This window comes from Antechinus flavipes, chromosome 3 (genome assembly GCF_016432865.1).
Source record: "Antechinus flavipes isolate AdamAnt ecotype Samford, QLD, Australia chromosome 3, AdamAnt_v2, whole genome shotgun sequence".
Lineage (NCBI taxonomy): Eukaryota > Metazoa > Chordata > Mammalia > Dasyuromorphia > Dasyuridae > Antechinus > Antechinus flavipes.
The window spans coordinates 420,975,776-421,000,323 of NC_067400.1; the positions used below are offsets into that span (position 1 = coordinate 420,975,776).

The window sequence follows — 24,548 nt, forward strand, 5'->3', positions numbered from 1 at the left end:
TTATGCAAACCTCCAAATCTGCATTAATGCTTACAATCCATAATGATGTGGTCAGTTAAATGATTCCCTCTAGCACTTCTCTGTTACTGCAATTGATTTGGTCTGTCTAGCTTAACTCACTTTTACTCACAGAGAATGGAGTCCATCAATTAGAGAGCAAACACTTAATGAGCAGAGCAGCAGTAGGAGCCAGTAGCATTGTGAGTAAGATTCTTAGCTTTGAACTGAAGGATGGTGAAATGCTACTTTTAAGGAGCACATTTTGGAAAGCCAGACTCAGTCTTCCTAGTGACTTTAACATTTCCCCTTTCCTTCCTCTTTTTTGGGGTGGTTTTGAAAGTCAAACTCGAATTTTTAGATGTCCTGCTCAAACAGGACAGGATGTAATACCTACACTGGATTAGTGTTTTTTTTTTTTTTTAAACCAAGAGTTTATTCTGATATTCAGCAAGAACTCTTTTTATTTTATTATTATTATTATTTATTATTATTATTTTTGCCAAATGACATCAAATTGCTGAACTAGGCCTGAAATAATGGTTTATAGCAGAACTAAGATGGTTTGTATTAGAAACAACAGTGTCTTTTTCTTAAGGTGGGTCACTTAACAAGGGGAGAGCCAGAATCCTTGGCGATTTCAGGGCCTCCAGGTGAAAGGCTGGTTCAGGGATTTCATAATGATTGTTCTTACCAGTAGCAGCAGATTGAGGGGCAGGTAGTACAGCTCAGCTTTTAGCCAAAGACTCTCCTCTGGAGGGTGAGGAAAGCAGGGGATACTGGACGGAACTGTCTTCTTCAGGGACGGAATCCACAGCAGACAGTGATTTGTAATATTCATCTTCCCCATCAAGCACTTTGATTTGCCTATGACAAGGAAAAGGAATTACTTTTGTGGGGAAAGTGAAAGCATTCCTGATGTCATCACCATCAGTAGTGTTGCTAACATTATACAAACGGTCTGAACGGGACAGGGCTAGAATCATATGGAAGCATCATTGCTTTAAAAGGAACCCAAAGGATTTCTCCCTCTCTTTAAATCACTGTGTAGGGAACTTGGATGGGGAGGGAGATTAATGACTGTCTGCCACACCTTTCACTTTTGGGTCAAAGAGAGCTGTGGCTGGAAGTTGTTATGTACTGGGACTGCTGATTTATGGGAAACAAATTGTCTTTGGTTCCTTAATGCTTTCGCTAAGAGCCTGAGTATCAGCCCTGATGAGCTCCTTTTTTTTTCGTCTCTTCCCCCTAATAGCCAAGAATCAGAAGCCCAGATTTTGCTTTGACCTTTGGGGATGATCTTTGCAAGTAAAGAGAGAATTCTGATCCATGAGTTATTCTGTAGACGTCATACTTGCAGTGTGTGTGTGTGTGTGTGTGTGTGTGTGTGTGTGTGTGTGTGTTACATCTAATCTGTAGATAAAAGGCTACCGTCTCCTATCTCTCTCATATTAAAAACAAACTAAAATTCTCCGAAGTACCTATGGGAAAGAATGGAAAAAGAACATTCTCCAATAGGACACAATTTCACAGACTCCAGGAGTACTAGAATGGTGCTTCCAAAAGGGACCTTAAAGACCATCTAATTCAATCCCTTTATTGGACAGTCTTTTTAGATACTAGCAGATACAAGTTGTGTACTTGATACTAATTTTTTTTTAAGTTCCCAGTGTTAATAATGACCGAATATTCTAATTGCTTATTTTTAGAAATCTCTCTAGAAGTTTTGCATTTTCTGTAATATCACAAAGGACTTCTTCTGTTTACAGTTGCTTAGAACTAAGAAGACAGATATTTACCCAAATTTTCTTGGCTTCCTCTTGCTCCCTTGATATTCTAGAGTTCCCTGTGGAGAGGGCCAAGAACACACAGTCAAAGCAAAGCAGCAAGTCGTTAATTTTTAATTCAAAGTGATTTTGTGTTGAATGCAAGCAGATGCTGATAATATCAGAAGTCACAGCATAATTTTTTTGATCAAAGGGCTCAAGTGAGCCTGATGAAGCATGCATCTTGCTCGTCTTTGATAAACCGCATCAATTATTCACCGTGAAGGCAGACATCCTGACATGAAAGCAACAGATAAAGAGCATAAGCACATGTTCAGGAGGAGAGGAGAAGAGCGTGGGGGTGGGGCTGGAGGGGCTGGAACAGGTATTAATAACAGAATTATTAACTGGAAACAAAGCCAGTAAAACGCTTTATGGCCACTTTGAACTCACGTTTAACTGGTTATAGTACATGTTATCCTCAGGGCTATTCAGCATTTTGGGCTGCTGACATCTTCTGCGAGGTGTTCTCAGCTTCTGTTCGACACAGTTTTCTGAACCTAGAATAAGAGAACACAAAATTTGGCTTTGAGACATCCCAGGTGTCGAGAAAAATCTTTGAGGTTTTAGGCCAAAAAAAAGGATATTTCTACAAATGTCCTTATTGGCAAATTCATTCCATTGTAATAGATGTTTGGAGAATACTCTGCAGCATGGTAGCTTTGAGAGAAGTTATCTCGAAGAAAAGGGCCAGGTGTTAACTGCTTTCCAGTTCTGCCCTCATCTTTCCAAGCAAAATGACTGACTGCTCTCTGAGCATTCAGGAAGGGAGTTTTTTGGTTAGTGGTCAGCTTCAGTCCAGCACAGAGGGGCAGCTTTCTTGGGAGGCTCTCAGAGTGTGAAACACCGAAGCCAGTCGGAGAGATGCTGCTTTATGATAATTTGCAGCTCATCGGACAGTGAGTTGAAAGCCATCTGGAACACATACTCTGCCGGGCAGAGAAGGAAAGCTTTTAGAGGGCTGCATTTTGTGGGAAAATGTGGGCCTAGCTAGTATTAGTTAAATGCTTTGAAAAAATACAATTGATCTCTGCGTTCTTTAGAGGTAGTAGAAGTAAAAAGGAAGAAAAGGTCAATTGAACTGTAACACTAAGAAGCTACTTTGTAATAGGGCTGGTTTTAGAATCCCACTACAAGAGTGCACTTAAAATCTCCAAAGAGAAAATAACTTGTCAAATTGAGCCATGGTCCATTTCCTTTACAAACAATTGATTTTCATGGAATCTGATGTCTTTTCCACTGAATCTTTGAAATGAGATCCCATTATTATGAGATCTTGACAGTACATAGACAACAACCCATAGAACACCAATCCTTAATGCTTCCACCCACCCACCCCCATGCGCTTTGTGTACTAAGAGAGTCTTAGTCTTCTGGACCCGGACTGCACATTTTCATTGTGCCTCAGGACATTTTGAGTCAACTTGAGCAAGTTATTAAAATACAGTAACTTTTGGGGAAGAGAAAGGCACATCAGCATAGTTGGTTTCTCAGCTAATAATGGATTTCTTGGTTGATTTGTTTCTGCTAACACAGCCCAAATAAATACAAACAGTATTTTCCATTTAACTCTCAGGGATGTTCCTAAGGATTGGGGTGATTACCCTTGTTAGAGTCTTTCGAACTCCAGGAAGGAAAGATGGTATTTTAAATTATCATGCAGAATGATAGCCAATTTGTTATCAAATTTGCATTCCTTTTCCCCCCATGGATTTTAATAAGTGTACCCATATCATAGTACAACAAAATCGAACCAGCTATTTCTTTGTTTCCATTTGATAGGAGTTGAAGAAATGTATATTTCATTCATATTAATGTAGCTCTATCCTCAAACACTGAATCCAGGAATCAGGAAAACCCAATTTCAAGTCCACCCTTCAGTCACTTGCTAGTTGTGTCATCCTAGACAAGTCATTTAGCTCTGCCTGCCTCAGTTTCCTCATCTGTAAAGTGAACTGGAGAAGGAAATGGCACAGACCAGTATCTCTGCAAAGAAAACTTTAAAAGGAAAACAACTAATGTATAAACCCACAAAATAATAATAATTGACATTTACAAGGTGCTTTGTGGTTTACAAGATATTTTACATATTATTTCATTTGATTCAGAAACTCTGTGTGTGTGTGTGTGTATTTGTGTAAAGAAAGGTTTTATAAGAGGGAGTGATATTATTGTCCCCATTTTACTGATAAAAAAATTGTTATGTGGAGGCTAAGTGTTCTCAAATCTTTAATGAGTTTTCTCATTGTAAATAAAGAAATTGTGCAAAATCACTTCTGAGGTTCCCATTAGACCTAAATCTATGATTTTGTGATCACAAACTTGTCAATGATTACACAACTAGTCAATATCAAAAACAAGATTCAAATCTAAATCACTTAACTTCAAGTCTAGGTTTGTTTTATTTTTTCTCATAAAATATATTTTTAAAAATGTGATTGAAAGAATGTTACATTAGTATTCTTAGGATGGTATTGCTCTAGTAGTACATTACATTTTACTTTTATAAAGTAGTTAAATCCTGTCTCTACACAGTAGCCATTTGAAAAGTGAAAAAAAAAATCAGACTTGTTATGGAAACACTTTGTCCTATGGAATGAATACATTAATACAATTAATCAATCAGCAAGCATTTATTAAGCACCTAATATATGCTAGTCACTGTGCTATGTTCTAGAAATACAAATAAGTATTGTTTTAAATACAAATATAATCCTGACAAGTTGCGTGTAAAATAGATTTCTGCAAACTGAGTTCTATTTTAAAATTTCCTAGGTGAGATCACTATTCAAAGCAATTCTTCCATAATTAGAGGATTTTGTACATTGTTTCCTTAAAGTAGAAAAGTACACTTGTATTTCACACAAAGGTCACAATTTAAAGGAAAACAAGAATGAGTTTAGTGACAATTGGAGTGAATTACAATAGAAAATGGTGACTTTCCTCCAAAGAGCTTCCAGTGCTCTAGTAAATGTCTCTGCTCACATCCTCTAGATGTCAGCTGGCCTGTGGATTCCCTGGAGGCAGCAGAAGAATGGGCAGTAAATTTGGACAAGACTGAAGGCAGGTTTAAGGTTCTCAGTTGTTCACTAAGTCCTTCCTTTAGTGCAATCAATTGAACATGTCTGTCTTGATCTCTTCCCTGGTACTGAGACATTGCAAGCTAGAAATCTGAACCTTTCCTTTCCCTTTCTCCAGTTCACTTCTATGACCTTGTGGCAGATCGCTGGTTTTGAGCCCATTTCTGTTTTTTTCCTGTGACTTTACTGGTCTGTGTAGACCCAGATATTGGCTCGATGCTCTATGTTCCTAATCTTCTTCTTTGCTGATATTATCTGCTATGATTTTCTGTATTCCCCAAGCAAGGATGGGTTCCATCAGTACCATCAACCTTGGTCAGTCATGGACTATCCCAGGCCCAATGAAAGACAGGACACAAGAACAGTCTCATGGATCTAGGTGAAAATACCCTGGAACTTTTGACAATAATAATAGCTTATATTTAACTGCTGCTCTGTAGTCCCAATTTCATATATTAACAAAGAATAAAATAGAAAGATGGGAACAAAAAATAGTTCAGTAAAACTAATCAATGTGTACCGTCTGAAAGTATACCCAGTGTTCCATACCCTTAGCTCCCCACCTTTACAAAGAAGGCAGATATTAAATTTTTTTCAACTGTTTTCCTTGACTGATGGTGCAGATTTCAGGTCCCATCCAACAAGGATTGTACTGTGTTACAGGGAAAGCAAAATTAGAATAAGTTCCTTCCAGAACTCCAAGGGCTTAGGGCATGAATGAGACTTATCCTGGACCTGATAGTCTAAGTTCTGCAATTCATTGGATTGTAGTATTTAGGCGGATAGATGGAGGCCCTGCAAAGACAATTAACTTATGTGAGACAGAGCTAAAAATAATGATCTGTTCCATCCTTTTACTTGTAAACTTGTCTGATTTTGCAGGGTTTCCAACCAAAGGAAATAATTCTTGTATTCATCCAGATTTAAAATAAATCATGAGCTAAATCTCTACCCTGTAAAAACTGATAGCATTATCTGGATAAGATGCTCAATCTAAAAAGCCAAATGGATAATTTAAACCATGAAATTCATTTTTTGGGTCTTATTCATTCATTTTGATGTATAAAACTGTTCTTATTTATCAGAAAATCACCCAATCTCTGTGTCATGTCATGTCTTCCACTTATGCTAATGTTTCAGTTACTCTCAACTGCACTAATGTTTTAAGAAGTTTTACCTCCATGATGACATTTGTATAAAAATTAAGATTCTTTTTTTCTTCCCTGGAAGTAACTATCTCTAAGGCAACTGCACAGTATAATAGATAGAATGCCAGGAATCAGGAGGACCTGGATTCAAATGTGGCCTCAGACACTTACTAACTATATGACCCTGAATAAGTCATGTAACCTTTTTTGCCTCAGTGTCTTCATCTGTAAAATGTGCTGAAGAAAGAAATGGCAAAGTACTCCTGTGTCTTTGACAAGAAAAATCTAAATGGAATCACAAAGAATCTGAAACAAGTAAACAAACTATCTCTTATGCTTCCTAAAGGGTATGGGTATGGAAGTGGATAATGCTTTGAAGGAAATTATGTATTTGATGTGATTCTTTTATTTTGACACCGTAACAGGTACAAATCTAAAAATTTGACATGAGTCCTGATGATAGTGAGTTTTTAGTCTACCAGTAGCATCTTGAATCTGAGTCTTTACATGGGCTCTTACCCTCCCATGGAATGCTCTATATTTCTTGGATTCTCTTTTTTTCCTTTAAGGCTCAGCTCTATTGTAATTTCTTACATGTGGATTTTTATTACTTCATTCTCTCCTGGTTCTTCTCCTACCTGTCTGAACATTCCTTCTAGTCTCCTCTGCTGGTTCATATCATATCATGACCCTTGTAGTTAGGGGCCCCTAAGATTATGATCTTGACCTGCATCTATTCTCTCTCTACAGTCTTTTGCCTCATCAACTTAAGGAAATTTAATTATTATCTCTCTGCAGATGAACCTCAGATATATCCAGATCCACATAGATGCGTGTATATATATATATATGTGTGTGTGTGTGTGTATACACATATAAATGTATATATGTAGTTATGAATGCATGTATATATAAACATATATATATACACACATAAATAAAAAGTGTGTTTGTGGTTCTATGTCTATCTATATTTATTATCTATTTATATCTCCAGCCTTAGTTGCTCCCCAATCCAATTCAATATGCATTTATTAAGCCCTCATGATGTGCTAGCTACTGTGCTAATACTTGAGGTTACAATGAATAAAAAAGAAAGTTTCTGCCCTGAATGACTTTACAATCTACCAAAGGCAAGAAAATGCACAAAAGAGGCCAGAAAAGTCATGGGGGAGGGCACAGGAAAGTGAAATGAGGAGGTACCTGGGCATCTTATTTTGTGGAGATGAAACCATGCAAGGCTGCAGATGCAAAGTGAGTGATCTAAGAGTCCAGGTCCTACCCTCTACAAAGGAAGGCATTGGAAGGAGTTTGGTACTCTGTCCTCCAGCCATCCAAAGAGGAGAGAGGAGGCTGAGGGAGATGGAGTCAATCAAGCCTTCAGCTGGTACTGATGAGCTTATTCCAAGAGAGACTTTGTGCAGTGGAACTGAAACCAGGCAAGGCAGCAGATGCAAAGTGGAGCTTTGGGGAGCTGAGCTCCCCTGAATTTCACTGTTCCATCACCAACTGCCTTTTGAATATTTCAATCTGAACATCCCATAGACATCTAAAACTCAAACTGTCCAGAACTGAACTCATTATCTTTGCCCTCAAAACTTCCCTTTCCCTAAATTTCCCAAGTTCATTTGAAGCAACACCATCCTTCCAGCCTCCCAAATTCATAATCTTGATATTATCTTGGACTCCTCACTCTCTCTTACCCCACATAGCAAACCAGTTGTCAAACTTTTCCCATTTCTCCTTTTACAACATCTCCTGCATATGCTCTCCCCGCTTTTTTAACTCTCACAATTTCTTGCCTAAATTGTTGCAAATAGTCTCCTCATTGGCCCCCCTGTCTCAAATCTCTTTCTAACATTCTATCCCACACACTGCTGCCAAACTAAATTTCCTTAAGCACCGATCTGATCATGTGACTCCTTCACTCAACTAACTCAAGTGGTTCCTTCTTCCCCCATAGGATGAAATAAAAACTATTCTGTTTTCTTAAAAGCCCTGCACAACTTGACCCTAATCTACTCTTTCAGTCTTCATTGGCTATTATTCACCTTCCTGCTCTGCAATCCAGTCAAACTGTCCTTCTTTCATCCCTCAAATACAATTTAGTTCATCCTCCACCTCCTTATTTTTATACTGGTATATTCCCTCCTTACTTTTGTTTCATGAAGCCCCTTTACTTTAAGATACAGCTCAAATACTATGCTTTGTGACAACCTTTACTAATTCATCCAAAGGTCAGTCCTCTTCATTAGAAAGTTGTATTTACCTATTTTGTGTATATTTATATCTATTCACTGTATAATTATGCTCCATTTTTATGTTTACTTGGCTGTCCATTAGAATGAAAGCTCCTTTACAGTAGAGATTTTTCATTCTTTGTACTTGGTATCTCCAGAATCTAGTACATAGAGTATAATAAGTAAAATTTAACAATATGCTAGATGTAATATAAATAAATATACATGTATAATATATAAATAAGTACAATATATTAAGTAATATAATAAAATACAGAAGTATACTAGCAATATGTAACAATATATAAAATATGAATGTAATAAAATCAAAACAACATAAAAATTATATTACACATAACATAGGTAACATGTATAAATATCTATATTATAAATAATATAAAATAATAAAATATAATATTTGATTAATTGATTCCCAACTTGTTAGTAATCTTCACCTGCCTTATATTATTTTGTATTTATTATGCACATATTGTGTAATTACTAATATGTGGCTTACTTTCAGTAGAATATAAGTAGTCTGAATAAAGGGAATATTTTTATTTTTGTTTTTATAGCTTAAGTTATTAGCACAGTGCCTGGCACTTTAAATACTCAGTCCTCCACAGATGGATCTGTGATGTCCATTTGGTTGAACCCTTAAATGAGTAAGTTCAGAATTCATCCATATCTGCCCATTTATGCCCTCCTATAATCTAATTGGATCACAAAGAGTTGGAGATGACTGAAAAACAACCAAACAACAACATAAGTTCAATATTGTGGGTCTAATCAACAATTGGATATACTCATGCAATATTGTAACAGATCCATCTAGTTGAAATGGAGGGATGGGTGAGGCAAAGGAAAGGGGGCCCTGACTGGCTTCTTGCTTCTTGAAGTTTTATTGTTATTGTTGATGCTTCCAGTGATGGTAGTGACTTATCCTAAGTATCTTACAGTAATCCTGGGAGTAAACTGCCTGTGGTCATTCAGCAAGGTGAGATCTGTATGAACATGTTCTGTATCAGTAAGAATTATAACTTGATGAAAATAGCAGTAAATGGTTATTTGTTGAATTTATAGGATTTAAAAAAAAATCTGCTGCTGACAGGTCTCTAAGCTCACTAACTATGGCCTATGTCTGAGCCAAAGATGTTCCCCCCTACCATTTTTGGGAACAGTTTGATATAGTTTGAAACACTGTGTAAAAAATTTTATTTTATTTAATGGGGTATTTAGAAACCATTGAGAACACATGAATGAGTTGGGAAGATCTTCAAAGGAAATTACTTGATCCTACCCACAATCCTAGAAGGTTTGTCTCTACTGGGGTAGAGACAAATTCCCATTATTATTAATAATAATGAAAGGGCAGCTATGTGTCACAGTGGATAGAGCACCTTCTCTGAAGTCAGGAAGACTTGGGTTCAAATGTGACCTCAGATACTTAACACTTCCTAGCTATGCGACCCTGAGCAAGTCACTTAACCCTAATTCCATCAGCAACAAAAATAATAATAATAATGACAAGTAATAACAGCTAACATTGATATAGCACTTACTATGTGGTAGGCACTGTGTTTAACTCCTTTTTAAAAAATTTCAATAGTATCTTATTTTTCCAATTACATAGAGTTTTCAATTGAGTTCCATTTTTTCTCCTTCCTTTACTTATTTCCCCCCCTTGTCAAGGCAGCAAGCAGTCTGATATATCATATGCATATACAATCATCTTAAACATATTTCCATGTTGAAAATTATCTGCCATAAAAAAGAGTCAAAAAAAAGCTTTTAAATGAAGAGCAAGAGGGGAGGAGAGGGTGAGTGAGTCAACCTTACTCTCGTCAGAATTGATTCAAATAGTAAATAACATATATACTCAATAAGGACATAGAAATCTATCTTACTCTGACAGAAAATAGGAGAGGAATGGGATATGGGAAGTGGGGGAGGGCGATAAAAAAGAGGGTATATTGGAGGAGGGAGTGGTCAGTAGCAAAACATTTTTGAGGAGGGCCTGGGTGAAAGGAGAGAGAGAATAAATGGAGGGAAATACAATTAGCAATAATAATTGTTAAAACATTTTCGAAGCAAGTTTCTCTGATGAAATATTACTGTTCTTTGGGAAATGATGAGCAGGATGCTCTCAGGGAAAAAAAAAACAAAACCTGGAAAGTCCTCTATGAACAAAGTTAAATTTACTAAATAATAGCAATGTTCTGGGATGTCTTTGTTATTCTCAGTAGTATATTCATCCATAACTACTCTGAAGAACTTATGATGAAAAATCCTACCCATACTTAGGGAAGGAACTGATTATTCCTAAATACAGATCAAAGCATTCTCTATTTCTTAAAATATATAACAATAAATTTCCATTTCAAGAATGCATATATAATAATAGAACAAGTTAAAAAACATATTTCCATATAAGTAATGTTGTAAAAGAAAAATCTAAACAAAAGAGAGAAAACCACAAGAAAGAAAAAGCAAGCAAACAAAAAAAGGTGAAAATAGTATGCTTTGATCTGTATTTAATCTCCATGGTTTTTTCTTTGGATGTGGATGGCTTTTCCAACTCAAGTCTATTGGAATTGTCTTGGATCATCACATTGCTGAGAAGAGTTAATTGATCACCCCCAAATCTTGCTGCTACCATGTACAAACCCCTGGCATGTGGGGGTGAGGGAGCAGATCTAAGCAGTGGCAGTGACTAGACCCATGGAATATTCTGCCTGTCTCTGGGTGTGGGGATTACAGTGATGATGCTCCTGACCACGACCAGGAGAAGATGGGCAGCATTTGAGTCTGGTGAAGGTCTGTGATCAGGTGTCAGCACCTGTGGCACGTGGATCCCACAGTAGACATTGGCCTGGCTCCCAGAAACGGCCATTGGCAAGAATGAGGGTCCTGGGGAAGGGATGCTTATGTGGTCAGGGGCAAAGGTAGGTCCATTGAAGCCATTATCTTACTCTCCAGAATTGATTGGTCATTCCATATTACTGCTGTTATAGCAACCAATGATCACGGGACAATTCTTGCCCAGAGAGGTTTTGGAAAAATATAGGATGGCATTGTTGAGAGATGGCTAGCTTTTCTTCAGTAAGAGGGAAGTTTCTCTACCCAGCTCCAAGGAAAAAGGGGAGACAGTCCCTCCGAGGCATGATGCAATATCTCTCCTCCCTCCTCAAGAATTTATTCATGATTTACTTCTTCCAAGTGCCTGGCACATAGTAGGCTTTCAATGGATGCTTCTTCCCTTCCCTCCCCCTGTCACTGAATATCCTTATTGAATGTCATTGCTTTGCTATTGCTGACTACATTTTCTTTGCTTGACTGTTGAATGACCAATGAATATGTCATTTCATTCCAATGTTTGACTTAAACTATTAAAGGACTAAGCTAACCCAGGTCCACTCTATAATACTAGATTAGCTAAACATCATTACAAAATAGACAGTATTCAGAAAAGAGAGAACATAGACCCAGCAAATTTTGGTGAAGGAGAAGCTGGGAAGGCAAGTCAGGGGAAAGAGAAGAACCCTAGGACCAGAAGACTAGTATATACTTTAGCTAGAGACAGCATCAAACTGGTAGGGATTGGTCAGAGTGAGCATGATGGCTTTTAATCTCCTGGGAGTCAGGAAAACAATTTCTAACAGCACAAGAGAACAATTTTGCTGAATAAAGAAATATTATCTACATTTTCCAGAAGTCTGAAACTCTAAAGGGAGTTTGCCAAGGTTGAGCCATGAATAGATGACAAGGCTGAAAAGTCATTCTGACCTAATGAAATTTTCTTTAAAGCAAACCAGAAATTTAGGGCAAAAATTCTAATGTCTCATAAGGGCTGGTTCGATGTGGAAAGTTTTGAAAAAACACTGTCCTTTCAAAAGTTTCTGCATATTCAGCATGTTGCTGACTGCTTTTGGGTTTTCTTCCGTTTTGTTTTACTTTTTATTATTCATAATCTTTGTATGATGCAATATCTTCCTTCCCCCCTCCAGGATTTATTCATGAGTTATTCATTCTAAGTCTTTACAATGTTTTGTTTCCAGGAACATCAGAGCCTGCCCAGCATGGGCATCTTATTGGCCTTTCCCTTGCCTCCTCCCTTCTCTCCAGAAGGATCAGAAACTCATAAGTGATGGTCTTTCTTCTAATTCTGAGGGGTTAATTCACTCAACTTTGTCCCTGGTCTAGGGATTGAGTTATATTGAGCAGTTGATGAGTAGTAATACGTTCAACCAATCCATATATTTATATCTATAATGAAAGCATTTCAATGGTGGAGTAGGCAGAGTATTGGATCTGTATTCAGGAAAATTTGAATTCAAATTTGTTACATCTGTGGCTCTGTGCATCACAATCACCATCTATAAAATAGATAGTAATAATATCTAGTGAGAGCAATCTATAAAGTTGTGTTTCCATCTAGGGACAAAGAGTTGGAGAAAGGTCATGTCAACTGACTTAGTTGTACAAAAGAAAATATTGAGCTGCTGAAGGATAAACTGATAAAAATCACCCCAAAATAAGAAATATAGGTAAAAGATAACTGTAAGCTCTGAGTATGTATGCTTAATGAGTTAATTAATATTAAATTCTCCTCTTTAAATGAGTAGTTTTCTCTAGTTTTTTAACATAGGCTGTATGATGAAGGAGGGGGAACATGTCAAGGAGGAACATACAATGGAAGAGCAAAAAGTCTATTAATTTTGTCATCCCCAGACAATTGAGGTAAAGGAGGGAGGGAACTTGTACTTCAGAATAGGAAATAAAGGGCTCATTCCTAAGTCTTTAAGTGTGGATCTGCCCATGAGTAGTAAATCATTCATTTCTTACAAGAACTATAAATAAACCAACTTACTTCATATACTTCTGAGTCTTTTTTTAATCTTTGTAGCATATTTCTAATAAAACATATTAGGTGCTTAATAAATGCCCATTTATTCTTCACATTTCACTTGACTGTTAAAAAATTAATTAGTTGTTTCCCTTGAGTCCATCTTTACAATGCTGCTCTCAAACTTCTTTATTTTATGACACAGACTGAGGGGGCCATGAAAGGATTTACAGTTGTGTTAAAAATTATGTTTAAGTGAAATTAAGTATTGTGAAATGTCTGTCACCTGGTGAAAAATTTGAGATACTGTTTCAGTGTTGTGAGGAAAGCACTTTGTAAATTATGCAGTGCTATGTAAGCATTAGCTATAATTACATATTGTAGAGTTCTTAATAATTTGAGTCAATTCAATTCAGTGCTCTGGACTTGGAATCAAAAAGTCTGTTCAAAGTCCAATCACTCAATGTTTGCATGACATTGGGTAAAATCCCTTAAACTTCTTGGTTTTCAAAATTTTCTTCCTTGGAGGTTTCTTTGCAGAGAGGGGACAATCCCATCTTTTGGTGGATTACTATAGGAATTCATGAATGAGCTGGACTGCATCTCCTCTAAGGTCACTTTCAGCTCTGAAATTCTATGCTTATGCTGTCAGCTTTACCTTGACATTTATTCTTTGTTCCAGTGACACAGGATATACCTAGATATATCGTAGGTAGTGCAGTGGATAGAGCACCAGGAAGACCTGAATTCAAATTTGATCTCAGACACTTAAGACTTCCTAGCTGTATGACCCTGGGCAAGTCACTTAACCTCAATTGCCTCAGGGAAAAAAAGATATATCATCTTTTAGCTCCTGGCATTTTTTACTGCTGTCCCCTCTACCTGGAATGCTCTCCCTCCTCCACTCTGACTAACTTCCCTGACTTCCTTTAAGTTCCAACTAAAATTTTACTTCCCACGGGAATTCTTAATTCTAATGTTTCCTAGTGACTATTTATCCCGCAGATATCTTGTTTATATCGACTTGTTTGCAATTAGTATCCCCCATTAGATTGTAAGACCTTTGAGAATAGGAACTGCCTTTTGACTCTTTTTGAACCCCAGTGCTTAGGACAATGGCTGGGCCATAGTAGGCACTTCATAGGTATTTGATGATTAATTTATTAATCTGTGAAATGAAATTATGATGCAGAGAAGCCTTCCAGTTTTAAATTCATGATTTTATGATCCTATAAATTAAAATTAATTGAACAAATATTCACTAAGAATCTGCTATATATAGAATGGTGTACTAGGAAATAGGGAGAAAAAATTATATATACTTTTAAGTCAAAGTCTTAGCCTTCAAGGAGAATATGTAATCTAAGTAACCAATAAAGAACACTGCAATGAGGTCTTATATAAAAGCAGATAAAAGCACAACTAAAGAATGCCATTTTTAAGGTTGGACAAACACAATGAATGTTTGAGGAAGAAGCATATTTGATACCAGATTTAGGGAGAGGGACAAGGACCCCAAAAGCCCCTGCTATAAATGCTTACAAAGTCACAAAATAGCCTAGTAAAACAAAATTGGGAGACTTTGATCCTAGTTATGACAGTGCCAATAATTATGATGTCTTGGGCAAATCACTTAACTTTTTAGAAATATTGTTTTTTCCATATATGGAAGAGTTATTGAATCCAAGAAAGGGACCTCGGAGACATTCTAGTGCAAAGCTCTTATTTAAAAAATAAAAGGAAAAAAAAAAGAAACTCAGAGAGACTGACTGCCTATGTCCAAATAGGTTTAAGGAACAGAGAGCTAAGACTGGAATCCAGACTTACTGACTGAAAAATTCAGTGCTTTTACTTTTATATACTGTTTGACTCTACTTTTTTTATTTAAAGGATTTTAATGAAGGCGGATAACTTGACACTTTCTCCAAGCATATTCTGCTACAGGTCTAAAATTTAAAGAAACCTTGGCCATGTTTTACTTCAAGAATTCTTAATTCTTAATTTGGGGTCCATGGACTACCAAATGATCTGTGGATAAAATTTAATGGAGCTGTAAAGTTAAATGGGAAAGCATTATATCTTTATTCTCACTAACTTTTCATTGAATTTTAGTATTTTCTTCAGTTACAAATGTTTTTCTCAGAAGGTTTTCACAGAAAATTATTCTTAGAAGGGGTTCCTAGGCTTCATCAGCTGCTGATAGAGCCCATGACACAGAAGGAGAGAAAAAAAAAAAAAAAACTAAGGATCTCACTAAACTTTCTGCTGTTTCATAGATAAGAAAATGGAAATCTACAAAGGTTGAGCCAAGATCACATAGATAATAAATAATAGAGCCAGAAATTAATTTAAATATTATAACTTCAAACTAGTCTTCAGGAAAAAAATATAAATATGTTTAGACTTTGTTATAGGATAGGAATATAGATAGGACCTGTCAATCCATATGAGTCAGCACCTTTGCAACTTATAGTCTTAGAAAGTTATTTGGGGACATTGAAAAGTTAAATGACTTGCCCATTAGTATGTATCAGAGGAAGGATTTGAATCTGGGTCTTCCTGATCATCTCTCAATCTACTTTACTAGGTTGCCCCTCTTTATAATACTATTTATTATAAAAAGAAAATGGAGAGAAAGCTAGGTTGCAAAGTGGACAGAGCATTGGCCCTAGGTTCAGGAGAAACTAAGTTCAAATCCAGTCTCAGATACTTATTTACCTAGGTGACACTAAGCAAATCCCTTAACCCCAGGTGCCTAATTAAAAAAAAAAAAAAAAAAAAAAAAAAAAAAAAGGAAATGGATCTCTCCTGAAGTTTAGTAGAACTAAAGTTCTGCAAAGAGGTCATAATAAGGTGACCCCATCCCTATGGCAGAGCAATAAGTATATGAGAGTACAAGTCAGCATTATAAACTTTATAAGTGACATACATTCAATAAATGAAATATATTCCCATGTTTTGTAAACTTTATCCAAAATCATCCTTCTGATGTATTTCCATGGTGTACAAGTGGCCCGAGTTCTCAAAGGCCAAACCAATAGAAAATAAGCAACAATATGGAAAAATTACAATTGGTACTAGAATTATCATTTGACTACACCTTAGCCAAAGTTTGAAGATTAATTTAGCTTTTTAATTAATTAATTAAACTTTAGGTTAATTTAACTTTTTAAACCTGAATAAGTCTGATTTCTAACATATGTTTGAGCTGAGCTGTATTAGCTTGGTAAGATTGTGCAATCAAATGGCTAAGGGTATGAGAGAGAAATTAATCAGAAACAGAAAAGAAAGTGAAGTATAAGCCAATATAAAATTAGAAATATGGGACTGAACTTCACATTTGATGAGAGGTATGAAAACAAAACAACAACATTAATAAAAATTTGCCACGTTAGTGATGAGAAATCAGAACATCAAGGTTACTTTAGTCCCAATTCTCTAGAATTCCAATAAAATAATAAGGGAGATATACTAAGTTTAAAAAAATCCACATTAATATCATTGGGTTAACTTTTTATCTTGTTTAGCTCTTCAGGGAAATCTTTGTAGCATTACATAGGATGCAAATTTGGTCCAAAAATCCAATAAAAAATTCAAGGATGGAGAAAAAAAAAGGAGAATGGCAGAATGCTTTTGTAGCTGTATTCAGATCAAGAATTTAGCATTTAGTTCTTTAGGGTAATAGAACTACTCGACTTCATCGTACTGTTTACCCACAATGAACCCAAGGGGTTTTCCTTAACCAGACAAGACAGAACAACACAACCCAATTATAGTAACAAGACATGTAGCCTGATGATCTTTTTCCCTCTAATAAGAGGTTATCTTATAATAAAGTGCTTATAAGAGCACTTATCAGCATTTATATGTTTGGACACACACACACACACACACACACATATATATATATCCACATAGAAGTTTGGACACAATATTTTTCTATAAATAAATATGTAAAAAAAAAAGAATCCACATCATCAAGCAAGGCAAATAAACAAAGCTGTTATAAATGCATCTGCAAATGAGGCGATCTCCTATGTAATATACTTTATTACAGGATCTGATCAGGTAATTACCCTTTTCCCTTATGCAGGATAGACCCTGGCTTTGTATCATGATATATTGCCTTTGCATTATACTAAATCTATCTAGTAGCTTTGACAAAGGTTGGTTTAAAATTTTCAAACTAACAACAATTTATTTCTCTGCTGTCCATACCATAAAACCTGATGGAAATATCTAATCAGAGGACCACTTTGTCTTAGCTTTAAGCTGTATAAAATGGTGGCCATAAGTAAGTCTGGTCATATTTATCAGGTTGCATTTATTATAGAAAAATGGATTAGCATGTGCTCTCCATTGGATGGTTCTGAAAGACAACTTTGGTGATGGAGCTGAGATACACTTCATTGTCTCAGACCTAGGGGTGGCAGCCCTGTATGACTTGGCACTGGTCCACCCCTGACTTTCATACCTCTCCTGTCCCTGCAGGAGCTGGAGAGGTCCAGCTGAGAGGGGTTAAATGGGTCAGGGAGCCAGTCCAGCTGGGGGTCATTAGCAATCAAGGGCCAGCATAAAAAGGCAGCAGGAGACTAAGGGTCTCTGCCTGGCTTGGCTCTATGTACCATCTGGACTGGGGGGGAAAAGCTGCTCATTGCTGATAAGTGAACTCTGCTGAGGCTGGCATTTTTTTTTTTTTTAATCATGGAGCTCAAATCCCCTTCTTCTGAAAACAACTTGCAGACTTTGGATTCTGTAGTGCTTGGTTTCCAATGTAGACTTTTCTATTGTTTAATAGTTTTCCCTCTGGGGAATGTAGACAGAAGGGGTAAAGGAATGAGGTATTATCTTTTCTTGACCCAGTTTCAGTTCCTTACCCCACTGGGCTCAATAATCTGTATAGACTCCTGATATGGGCACTAGTGCTTTTTTTGTTTTAATTTAAATTTTCTCTGAAGTGTGAATTTAACAATTATCAATAAACATGAACATTCTGGTATATAAAGAACAAAACAAAGGAGAGTGTGAATCTATGAATTTTGGTTGGATACAATCTGTTTTACTAGTCCTTTACTTAAGTTTTTGTCCTGTTAGTTTCAATATGTATAATCAGATTAATTTACGCATATTATACAATAACTTTCTTGGTACACAAAACACCTGTATTATGTGACAAGACTCATGATTAATAACAAATCTAAGCTCTGAAACCTAAAAATGAGTATAATCTAAGATGAAAAAAGAAAAAAATCAATCAGCTCTAGTTTTGCCATGTTTGAGTTGGTCATTTTAAAAATTATGATTCTAAAAGAATTAAAATGCTCAGTTTTTAAGGTGGTTTTTATAAAAAAAAAAAAAGCCTAGATCCTATCCTTAGGTGCCTGGTCAGTGTCTCAACTCACATACAAGGGCTACAGATTCAACGTTCAAAGACAGAAGCTGTCCAGAAGTAACCTGAGAACTCAAAGGGCCCTCAGATAGAATCTACTTTAGAAGTTGGCAATTGTTAACGTCTTCTTTTTCTTTCTCCCTCCCTCCCTCCTTCTCTCCTTCCCTTCCTTCCTTTCTTCCTTCCTTCCTTCCTTCCTTCCTTCCTTCCTTCCTTCCTTCCTTCCTTCCTTCCTTCCTTCCTTCCTTCCATCTTTTCTTCCTTCCATCTTTTCTTTCTTCCATCTTTCCTTTCTTCCATCTTTCCTTTCTTTCATCCTCCCTCTCTCCTTTTCTCCCTTCCTCCCTTCTTCCCTCCCTTCCTCCCTCTCTCTCTCTCTCCCTCCTCCTTTCCTTTCCTTTCCTTTCCTTTCCTTTCCTTTCCTTTCCTTTCCTTTCCTTTCCTTTCCTTTCCTTTCCTTTCCTTTCCTTTCCTTTCCTTTCCTTTCCTTTCCTTTCCTTTCCTTTCCTTTCCTTTCCTTTCCTTTCCTTTCCTTTCCTTTCCTTTCCTTTCCTTTCCTTTCCCTTTCCTTTCCCTTTCCTTTCCCTTTCCTTTCCCTTTCCTTTCTCCTTTCCTTTTTCCTTTCCTTTCTTTCCTTTCCTTTCCTTTCCTTTCCTTTCCTTTCCTTTCCTTTCCTTTCCTTTCCTTTCCTTTCCTTTCCTTTCCTTTCCTTTCCTTTCCTTTCCTTCTTCTCTCCTTTTATCCTCCTCCTTTTTTCATTGCTATCTTCTGCATCTTTGCCAGTCTTACTCTTCCTCTTCAACTGGGCATTGAAAAGAAGGCAAAGATTCTGAGAATTAGATATAAAGATGGAGTAAATTCCAGGGATAGGGACATCCTTGATATTAATTGAAAAATGTTGATAATATGGTACTAAAAAGTTCTATTCAAAGATTAATACAAAAATAACTCTTCTTTCTTAAAAGATTTCCAGGTCTTCCATCTAGTTCAACTATTTCTGATATTTCAGGATCTAACTGTTGGTATTTTTATCATGTCACATTAAAAATGTGTATAATCCATAATCAGTTTAATTATAATGACCAGTGTTATTTCTAGAAAACAAATAATGGAACCCCCTAAGTCTATGATTCTATGAATTTATGACCTCCCAATAGAGGTGGGAAATTACAGGTGATGACTGCTACATTTAGATGTTAGATGTTTTCCTTTGTCATGTGATTTTAAATAACTTTTTCTTTGTTAAAAGGAAAATTTCAGTGAGTTGGAGGCCATATATGGGAAATTGTTCAGTCATTTTTTCAGTCATGGCTGACTCTTTAGGACCTTATTTGGGTTTTTCTTGGTAGTGATACTGGAGTGGTTTACATTTCTTTCTCCACTTCATTTTACAGATGAGGAAACTGAGGTTACATGCTTGCTCAGGATGATACAATTAGTAAGAATTTAAGGTCACATTTGAACTCAGAAATATGAGTCTTCCCAGTTCTAAGCCTGGTATATTTTATGCCATTTAGCTGGGGAAATGACTGGTATAAAAACCAAGTTATTAGTAAAACTATTAAAAAACTTGGCCTATGACTTACCTCCAAATAGCAAAAACATCTAAACCACAATGGATATTCATTTTTGAGAAGTTATACTTCTGAATTTATATTCAATATTAAAAATTATTAGGTATCTGCTATGAACAAGGTCCTCTTCTAGGAAGTGGAAAAGCAAAGATGAAAAATGATATAGTACGTGCCCTCTGGGAGACTGATCTGACAGGGAGTGAATGACTTGTACACAAATAAATATTTTCCAAGTTAAATGTGACAAAAACATAGGAGAGATCCAAACAAAGCACTCTAAAATTTTATAACAAGGGTGATAGTATTTTCAGTTGAGGTCAGAGGGCAGAGAAGAACATTAAAAATGCATCTCAATCTTTTCCTTTGGGCATATTTTTAAAAAATTGCTTAAACAAACTATTCTAGTCATGAGCTAAATATAGTAATTCTGCATGGTCTCTTAAATATCTATACATATATGTGTCTATAAAGAGATATATACACACACACATATTCATAGGTATACATGGTGCAATGGATAGAACACTACTTAAAATCAGGAAGACTTCTTTTCATGAGTTCAAATCCAACTTCAGACTCTTACTAGAAAGTCACTTAACCCTGTTTGTTTCAGTTCCTCATCTGTAAAATGAGCTGGAGAATGACACGGCCAACTACTCCAGTAGCTTTGCTAAGAAAACATCAAAATGGGGTCATTAAGCGTTGTATACGAGTAAAACAACTGAAAACCAACAACATATAAAATATGTATGTATGTGTATACATATATATATATGTATACGCACATATATAAAATCAACTATTATGTATATTAGTTAAAACAGACTATCTTGGTTTTTTAGGTATGTAGTTATTGTTTTCTAATTATAAAGTGGGGGATAAAAGGCCTTTAAAATCCATTGCAAGATGTAGTATATTTGTAATTGTGTTGAATTTGCCTTACCTTTTAGCAAGTGATAATTTGAATATTTTAAGAAGATTAAAGAAGCTTAATAATTGTTTGGGTTAAAAATCCCAATTTTTAGGATTCAAAGAGACTATATGGCACCCTCTGATCTTTGAACCCATGAATTTGCTTGTGTCAGTTACCTTTAATCCCTCTTTACTAAAAAAACCAAAACAAAACAAAACAAGTAAGTGGTAGCTTTGAAATAGAGGCATATCTTATAGAATATTGCTCTAACCAGATATTTCACAGTAATATTATTAACACGTTATGAAAAAGTCCTACAATAGTATTATGAAATCCTACTGAAAACTATTGGCCTATAGTCCATTGAAACTCGTTGTTCATTAGAACCTAGCTATTAGAATTAATTGTTCCCTGAAATATTTTGCTGAAACTTGCCTTTCTTTAGAGTCAATTAACAACCGTGGGTCAGTATATCCATACAATATTTCTGAACATTAAGGATATGGCAAACTTAAGTTCATCTGAACTAGAAACATGCCAATTATAGTTTGCTTATTTCAGAAGCTGATTACTTCAAACACACCAAAATATGCATTTGAAAATTGACTTTTATATGAATAAACAGAACTGTATTTAAAAATTCCTGTGAATTTCCCCCCAAGTAATTTGATGTCATATTCACTGTGTTCCTACATATCTTTTTCTCCTTGTACATATTTGCTCATATCAACAAGAAGATGGTTATACCAAAACATATATTTTAGATAGCTATTACCATTTGGTGTTGGGATTATGAAATGTTATTGTTTGACAAAAGTGATTTTGGTCTAGAAGCTATTATTTTTAAAGATGCTTAACCTTCTCAAGGTTATTAAAAACAATTTCTCTCTATATCTGGCACTAAAAGTAAGTAAATAGAAAATAAAGTTGTAGTTCAGTTCATAGTATTACAAGTTATTTCAGAGATCATTGATTCTAACCCTTTTCTTATTTCATTGACCACTAACTGTAAGGGTCCCCCTTTTTTAGGTTCCTACTCAGTCTTTGTTCCTGAAATTCTCTCTTGACTTTTAAGCTTAATACCTTATTGAGTAGCCATTACCAGGACTACCCAAAAATCCTTACCAAAAGTCCTTGGGCAGAGTGAGCCTTAACAATTAAGATAACAAAATCCAACTCCATCCTGCCTACACAGACACATAGGAAGGAATAGTTGTGAAGTCTATTTGAGTCCCTGAAAATTTAATGTCTGTGGGTTACTAAGGAATGTCTCATTGGTTTAATATCCTGAAATATAGCAACTCTGAGCTGGAGGTGAAACAAGAGTGAAGTATGACAGGGTAATAGGACTACTTATGAGGCTTTTATTTATTATTAATGAAGTAAACAAGGCATTTGTTAGGAAGCATGAGGAAGGAACACAGCAAGCATGTTGGTGATTTCCCACCTACATCAGATAAAACATGAAAGGGCAGCTCTTAATTACAGCCAAATATTAGCGGGGACTCCTGGGAACTCATCATACCATCTCAAGGTCTACATTCATGAAAATTTAAGCAATGTCTAAAAACATGTTAATTTGTTCTTTGTTTATTTCTTTCCTGCTAGACTAATTTATTCCAAAGGACTTTGGTTCTCAAGCGCTAATATATTGATCAGGCCCCATGCAGCATTGTTAACAGTCTGGGGAGGAGATTTTGGTAGAAAACAAAAGTCTTCCTTGTTGTTTTCCTTATATGATTAACATTTATTTATGATGCTTGGAATGCTTCCAGTTTCATCCAGATTTGCATATCTGTCTTTCAGAGCAGTGGTTAGCTTCATGTAAATCTAGTAGTGGAAGGAAGAAATGCATTTGGGTTCTTCCAAAAGCCAGTCAGGGCAGATAGAGAGCCCTGAGGACAATTTTACATCTTCTCTGCCAGGTGGCTGATTCTAAGGAACCAAAATGTTTTCTTTTTAAAGAAATTTTCAACATTAAAAACCACTGGTCATACTCTTAGTTCTTCCTGTGCCACGAAAAGAGAAAGTACATGTAGATTTTGCAAGAGAATATATAAAATTCATAATATGATTATAAATAAGAAATGGTAGGGAAGGGAAAATACTAGTTGTTTATCACTAAAATACATTTTTACTGTGTGTTTGTTGATCTCTTTTCTTCATTTCATAGTCTCTTTAGAATTTATTTCATAGACATGTTTACAAAGTAGATTATTAATGAAAAAGTTTTTGTAATATATATATGCATCTGAAAATATGAAAGCTCATATAAACTATTGTTGTTTGTCCCTCGTTTTTGAAGAGGACCAGTGACACTGCAGGTGATGTCTTGACTTTTGAGTGGATTGGATTTAAGCGAAGCAGAGTTGAACAAAGTCATTACTCTTTCTTCCAGAATCACTGAAGTCCAGTGGTTGGACAAACATTAAGATGGCTCGAGATGCATCTTTGATGTCTGCTTCAGCTATTATCAAGGCCAATGGAACAAATTGTTCTCACCTGCCCATTCTACCAGGTGAAGTCTTCACATTGCTTCACATTGGGGAAAACATACCCTTAACGCACTGGGAGGTTTGAGACCTATAAGTTACCCTCAGCCTGGTTTAGCCATCTGCCAAGAGGGTTTTACTGGAATGTGCTATTGTGCATGCTACAGCTTCTCGGAGCCGCAGGAGAGAGTTGGGTGATAGATGGACACCAAAGGTGGATGAGCAAGCCTAAAAAGGGGGAGCAGACCACTAGAGGAGTTAGTCCTCCTGAACACCCCATACACCTCTATATACTATATTAAGGAAGCAGAGTTATTTTTAAGGTGAGGTAATAGGAGTTTTGAAGGAAATATATAATCTTCAGTTTGGTGTTCAAAGCCCTTCATGACTTTCTCCTGCCTCTTTTCCAGTCTTATGTCTTGTGCTCTAAGATCCTATGACACTGGCTCCCTTGCTATTTCTCATATAAGGTACTCTATCTCCAGATTTAGGCATTTTCATTGACCATTTCCCCATGCCTGAAATGCTTTCATTCCTCATCTTTGCCTGCAAGCTTCCTTCAGTTCTCTTCTAAAATACCTCTTCTCTTTCTCCTTTCTTCCTCCTCCTCCTCCTCTCTCTTTTAATAATAGTTTTTTTTTTTTAATTTCCATGCAAGGATAATTTCCAACATTCACCCTTGCAAACCCTTATGTTCAAATTTTTCCCTTTCTTCCCCCACCCCCTACCCTAGACAGCAAGTAATCTGATATATATTAAACATGTACAGTTCTTCTATACATATTTACATAATTATCACACAAGAAAAATCAGATCAAAAAGGGAAAAAAATGAGAAAAAAACCCCCCAAAACAAGCAAACAATAATAAAAAAAGGTGAAAAAACTGTTGTGATTCACATTCAATCCCAACAGCCCTTTTCCCAGATGCAGATGTATCTCTCCATCACAAATCCACTAGAACTGGCTTGAATTACCTCACTGTTGAAAAGAGCCACATCCATGAGAATGGATCATCACATAATCTCATTATTGCTGTGTACAA

At 36.1% G+C, this 24,548-nt stretch overlaps 1 protein-coding gene across 1 annotated transcript in view; it reads right to left on the reverse strand.

Annotated features, from left to right (window-relative positions):
• Positions 1–24,548, reverse strand: part of MYO3B (myosin IIIB) — a 601,952-nt gene that overhangs the window by 64,467 nt on the left and 512,937 nt on the right. The window contains exons 31-33 of the mRNA XM_051990668.1: positions 2,217–2,323; positions 1,797–1,843; positions 692–864 (exon numbers count right to left, since the gene is read on the reverse strand). Of these exons, the coding sequence (XP_051846628.1) occupies positions 726–864; positions 1,797–1,843; positions 2,217–2,323 (293 nt within the window). The 3' untranslated portion in view covers positions 692–725. The remainder of the gene's footprint in view (positions 1–691; positions 865–1,796; positions 1,844–2,216; positions 2,324–24,548) is intronic.